Source organism: Acanthopagrus latus, chromosome 5 (genome assembly GCF_904848185.1).
Source record: "Acanthopagrus latus isolate v.2019 chromosome 5, fAcaLat1.1, whole genome shotgun sequence".
NCBI classification, from domain to species: Eukaryota; Metazoa; Chordata; class Actinopteri; order Spariformes; family Sparidae; genus Acanthopagrus; species Acanthopagrus latus.
Window position 1 is genome coordinate 18,575,073 of NC_051043.1, and position 6,302 is coordinate 18,581,374.

Below are 6,302 nucleotides of genomic sequence, written 5' to 3' on the forward strand. Positions count from 1 at the left end.
ACCAATCCTGGATTTGGTGTTTAAAGTGAAACTCTCGCCAAAATGCAACCTAGGCTTTTTTGTGAATGTATACGAGTCAAACCTTTGTGTAAAAGCATAATTACGATGAAAGAGGCACTTTTAAGATTGACCATATTTTTGTTTTCGGGTCAAACTCATTTTCAATGGAAGTTTGCTAGGGGCAAATTAGCGATAGCATCAAAATCGCTATATTTAAAACACTTAGAAGGCTCGACACAACATGAAACTTTGATCGTAGTATCACCAGGGTCTCTATACATGAACACAAGCATTGAAAACATTGTTTGTGTACACAGAGTTTACTTAGAAGAGAGTTTTTGGACAACTCACGTTAGCAGATGTTTCCTCCGCTAGCCGCCGTCCTGCCAGTGAGAGGCGTTGATCTCCGAATGCAACGTAACCTGACAGTTAAGGGTTACCACTCCTAAAGCTTAATTTCATATAAATGCATGGATAATTCATTGTTTTGTCATTAGTGAAAAACAATATTGACCTTGAAGTTCAAAAAGGAGCCCCATATAAGAAACAACACTAAAATAAAAAAGTTGGAAAAGCCATGTGAGATATCGCGTTGCGTTGTTGCTGGAAGACAGAAGCGGTCCAGCTTAACTGTCCTCCATGTTACGTCGCATTCGGAGATCGATACTTCTCGGCTGTCATGATGGCCAAGCTACTGCTACGGTGAGTTGTTCAAAAACGTTCTTTTTAGTAAACAAACAACACAAACAATGTTCTCAATGCTCATGTTCATGTGGAGAGACCCTGGTGATACTACAAGCAAAGTTTCATGATGTGTCGAGCCTTCTTAGCATTTTAAAAATAGCCATTTTGATTCTATCGCTAAAGTGCCCGTAGCAATCCCATTTAAAATGAGTTTGACCCTAAAACGTAAATACAGTAATTCTAAGTGCCTCTTTTGTCATTATTATGCTTTTACACAAAGGTTTGACTCATATACATTCACAAAAAAAGCTGCATTTTGGCAAGAGTTTCACTTTAATACGCTGGAGTATTCAGCACCACTCAAACAAAAGCAATACATTAGCTTGTGTTTGCACAGTCACTTTCCGTATGCACCTCTTTCACTGCAAGTTGTTTTCTCATGAAACAAACAAACAACGAGTATTTATCTTACAAATGATGCAAGAACAGACTGAGGATTTCAATACCAGCAGCAATTTCCAGTGCACTCACTTATACACTGCATGTGAGAGATGGAAAATTAACACATCGTTGCACATAAAAAAAAGAAATCTGTCTCCAAGCAATCAGCAGCCATCATTAGAGGAAAATATCAGGCAGTAATTGCCTGTAACAGTTATCACAGAGCATGTACATTATCAAAAGGCATCTAGAAGCTTGGAAGAGCTTTGATTACATGAGATCTGACAGGTTTGACTGGCAGCAACATCAGACATCTGAATGTGAGTCAACATGAGGCAGAGAGCACTCTAACTTAGCAGGGATGACTTAGGGAGCCAGGGGTCACAGGGTCATGTATCTCCTTAGAAACATTTATCAGAGAGGGGTATGGAAGGGTAAGTTACTTAAGCGCTAAACTGTTAGAGACTGGTAAAAGGTTTCACTACTACAACCAACAAAATAAGCATGAGCAGTTGGGGTTCATCTGGTCTGAACATTATCACTGGTTGTTCCATATGCGCAGTATGTTTAAATATGTGTAATGCTCAATAAGTACATGTTGTGGTTGTGATTTGCTATAATTTTTGTTGCTCTTTTTATATATTGGTTGTTTTCTTGTTGTTATTGCTACTATGGAGGCAGCCATACATGTTCCTACAGGGGCAGTAAAGTAAAATTATCGCATTTCGTAAATGAGCACTTTCAGAAATGCTGTTTTTTTTCCCATTTTGGGGACTGTACAGTGACTACTTTATACAAAATTGCCAAGATACTTGATTGAAAACATGAGAGTGCTGTCTCTTATGCTCAATTTACACAGAATACAATTCCATGAATAGGAAACCCTGCTCTGAGGGGCGTCTTTGGTTTTCAACTAATCCAGTTCATGTGGTCAGAACACAGCATCACTTCAGTGGAAAAAGGAGGAGAAGTGTGGACATTCCAAAACAAGGTTTAATATAATTTCCAGGGAAGAGTAAACACTCTGAATCAGAGTTTTTGGCAATGCTGATAGTGGCACAGCTGACCGAGCTATGAGTGTAGTTGCTGATCACTTCGGTCGAAGGTAATCCCTGGATAAACATGTGCACAACAAGGGGCCCATGGAGAAGTAATGTACTCAGTTATTTTCACTTCCTTTGTCCATTTTGTGGCCTATAGCTCGTCAGCATCTTATTATTATAATACGACCTAATCTCAGATATGAATAGTCTCAGTGAGGTGTGGTGTGTATGAGAAACTGTTACTCTAGCTTCCCATAAATCATTTTTAATTGCCTCTCTCCCACACTGCTTGTAAGGCACAACTGCAATACTGCCTGCTCAATGAATTTCTGTGAAAAGAAATCCACAACATTCAAACATTCTTGGTGTAAATGTTGCTTACCTTGTGCCTGTGTTAGCCTTAGAGAGCAGGTGCAACAGAGTATAGTCCAAAGAATCAGAACTTTCCTAATGAGAAAACGAGAAAAGCTTCAGACTAATGCACAGGTCATCATTCTTAGAATTCATCAAATGCAATGATAACGTCACATCAAAAGGCAACCAGAGCCATAATAATTTGTGATGATATGAAAAACCGAGATAATCTCTGTCTGTCTTTGAAGCTGCATCCACCAGATGGGCCTGATCATGTTATCAATCAGCGCTTCAATACTCATTAATTGCCATCATCTCCTGCAAGAGAACAGCAGCGAGTCCAACATCCGTTTCAAGTCAACAAGCTTCGCCTTATCTTGCTGCCTGGCCAGATAAGCTACTGCTCACAGAGCCAGGTGAGCGCTCTCACAGGACGAGGGAAAAAAAACCCTGGAAAGTGAAAGATGAAGGGGGGGGGGGATCAAGTGTTTTCACATGACAACTGACATTCATTATCCCTCATATGCAAATCTTACATCGCTGATTTTTCTGCAGCATTCATTTCTAAAAACAAGATATAAGGAGGAATGTTTGGTCACACAGAGAGCACAGAGAGATGATATGGCTCTAAGGGTATTAGAATATCTCTGGTTAGTGTGGACTAATTATTTTAGCTGGATGTCAGGTTTTTATACCCTTGGAGCTTGCGAGCTGCACAGCCGTCTGCACTGGATGAAACTGGACGCGTGCTCAGTAAGCGCTGTCTGAAGTGAACCAGTCCCTGTGACAAGTTGCCATGAAGCGGGCAAGTCACAGGAAATCTTTTATATTTGTGGTTTTTCCAGAAAGCCACTGGTCAACCGCTGACACACTGACTGCTGGTGGAATCTTAAAAAAAAAAAAAAGAAAGAAAAAAAAGAAAAAAAAAGTTTTTCCCTCCCATTCACTGCTCTCACATTAGCTGAGTAAAAAAAAAAAAAACCTAATGGGGGGCTGGGCTGCTTGTGAGCAAGTCTCCCATATGTCCAGCAGTTATATGATGCAACATTTTGACTTTTGTTTCCCCTCCTTAAGGGACAGCCAGCTGAGTGAGATGCACAGCAGGGAGGAAGAGGAGGAGGAGGAGGAGGAAAAAGAAGACTGGAGGACTGTCTCCTCCTCTCATACATTTCCCTCAAATCAGTCCCAGATCATTTGGCAGCTCATTCTGATACAAGCTGCGGAGGCACAAGTCCGAGAACACTTACACTAAAACTGCAACAAAGCTCCCGCTGAACTGTCTGTTGAGAGCGGAGCAAAACGTTTCCATGAGCCTCACTGCACAAACTATTAAACTGTACCACCTGTTCGAAGTGCACAACCGCCCACGTTTTCTTATCAACTTAAAAAAAAATGTGTGCCATTTCCCCCCCCCCAAAAAAACACTGCTTCACAACTTCTGGAGCAACATTACAACTGGGCACCGATGCTTCTAGAAAAAATAATAATAATGTCAGCGTGGGATAACGACGCAGTGGATGCTGACGAGCACACAGATAACAGACAGGAGAGAGAAAAAAGAAAAACAAGCGTTTTGCTGTACTATTTCAAAAAAAAAAAAAAAAAAGTGTCGACTCACCCCCCGACTCCAGTGGTTTTGAGTTTGGAGTACGGGGCATTGTCCGGCTCCATAGCGGTTACTTCATTCTTTCTTGGGAGTTTTTACTACAGTCCAGACGAGGTACGTGATAAAGTTTTTCCATTCCAGGTGGTCCCTGAGGAGTGAACGTGCCAGGAAGCACAAAAAAACAAAACAACAACAACAACAACACTTCAAACAGTGTTAGCCGGCAGTGAGCAGGCTGCTATCTGTCATTGTCCCGTCTCCTCTTGTCCCTGAAGTCTCCAGAAGATGACACCAAATTAAAAAAAAAAAAAAAAAAAAAAAAAAAAAAAGACGCTCCGCAGAGCTCCACCTGTGCGCTTCCGATGTGTCTCCTTCCTCCTTTTCGCGCGTTTTGAACAAGTACAATGAACGTCAAGTCAACAGTCCGGCTTTTCCTTTTCCCGGGGAGCCGCTGCTGGACAAGATGAGGAACTCCGTTGTGTATGTGTGTGAGTGTGTATGCGTGTGCGTGTGTGTGTGTGTGTGTATGTGTGTGTTTGTGTGTGAGTGTGTGTGAGTGTGAGTGTGTGTGTGCCGACTTTCCAAAATGAAAGTTTATTGTGGAGTGAGGAAAATCTTGAGAACCGGGAAGGGGGAACACCTCCCTCTGTCGCCCTCAGCTGACATCGAGAGAAGCGGACTTGTAAGCACAGCCTCTGCAGCCAGCTCCTTCTGCTGAGGAAGGTGTGTCTTTCTGGGGGAGTAACAGTCAGTCCCCTTGGATTTGTGTCACTTGTATTATTCCTTGTGTGTGTTGCCGGTTGTCGTTTAAATGAATGAATGAACACACCCATGAATGAGTCGTGCGTCTGTCAGCCACTTGGGCTGCATGTCATAGGCAGTGTGGAGTGTTTTTTTTTCAGGGCTGCAGCAAGAATTTAGGAAAACTTTTAAAACATGTCCAAAAAAAAAAACCCCATCATTTTCATTTGTATTATTTATTCATACAGGTCGTATTTTGCATTTTTTCCCCTTCCTTTTATTATGTTTTGTAGTATTTTAGTGCTTGTAAAAGGTCTGCAGAGTGAAAAAGCCAATCCACAACAAAGAGACTTATTCTGTCGGACAGAAAACTGCCTGAAACGCATCGTCTGGAGTTGAGCCTTTACTTCTGTAACTTATGTTTGTCACTATCTAACAGGCTTCATATATATATATATATATATATATATATATATATATATATATATATATATATATATATATATATATATATATATATATATATATAATAAAAATATTTACATTCCAGTTAGTAAGCAGACATGCTGCTTTAGGCATTATTTTAGATCACACTACCTTGCTGGACATGACCCACTCTACTCTGCCTCTGATTGGCTACATCCTGCCCATCAAGTCATGCCCATTTATTCTCAAATAAAAGAATGAACCTGGAAATTAGCATTGGCATCTGTTTAATGACTATTGTCTCGTTTAGCCACTCGTTAGCAAGCCCCATTTTTAAGACACAAAAGCGCTTCTCTAATTCACTTGTGGAACGTTACATCCCATATCCCATCCCATAACAAATCATGTAAATATCTTAAGCCTATGGTAACCACAGACATTATTTCTGTTATTATTTTTGTATTAAAAAAAAAAAATCAAATTCAACAACCTTACAGACTTTGAGACGAGGGAGCCAGACATGCAAAAGCTGATTTCCGGGTTTTAGGACTACAAACTGCACCATTCTATAGGTCTATTGGTTGAAATCCATGACGCTTCATTTCAGTGTCCTGGTATTGTGCATGCTTACTCACTGTCATGACCACTGAATAGCACAGAGGCATGGATGTTAATGGTGTTTTTCAGTCAGAAATGTGACTCAAGTGATTTTTGTTCCAAGTCTCAAGCAAGTCCCAACACATGTTTTTTTTCCAGGGCAAGATGAGTAACTAGTTGTGTCAAGTCCTTAGCTAAGGCAAATCTATCCTACTAACTATAATATCAGATCATTTTCAGTCTATGATGATGACTTGAAACAACAACTTAAAAGCTTATTTATCTCTTTAGTTGTTCTACAATCAAACAAATATATTTCCTCCCCATCAAATTGAAACAGGCAACAGCCAGACTAAAAAAAAAAACAAAAGTGAAGTGAAGTGAAGTCAGCTAGAGTCCACATCTCTGAA

The 6,302-nt window shown here is 40.4% G+C and overlaps 1 protein-coding gene across 5 annotated transcripts in view; it reads right to left on the bottom strand.

The window, feature by feature from the left end:
- col27a1b (collagen, type XXVII, alpha 1b) overlaps window positions 1-5,079 on the bottom strand; it is a 69,607-nt gene extending 64,528 nt beyond the window's left edge. For 2 of the 5 annotated variants that reach the window (XM_037099251.1, XM_037099250.1), the window contains exons 1-2: window positions 3,770-3,931; window positions 2,551-2,615 (exon numbers count right to left, since the gene is read on the bottom strand). In XM_037099251.1, coding sequence (XP_036955146.1) covers window positions 2,551-2,615; window positions 3,770-3,831 — 127 coding nt within the window. In that variant the 5' untranslated portion in view covers window positions 3,832-3,931. Of the gene's footprint in view, window positions 1-2,550; window positions 2,616-3,769; window positions 3,935-4,140 lie in introns of those variants that run through there. The other 3 variants (XM_037099248.1, XM_037099249.1, XM_037099247.1) reach the window with 3 other exon arrangements.
- Window positions 5,080-6,302: the final 1,223 nt, after the last annotated feature.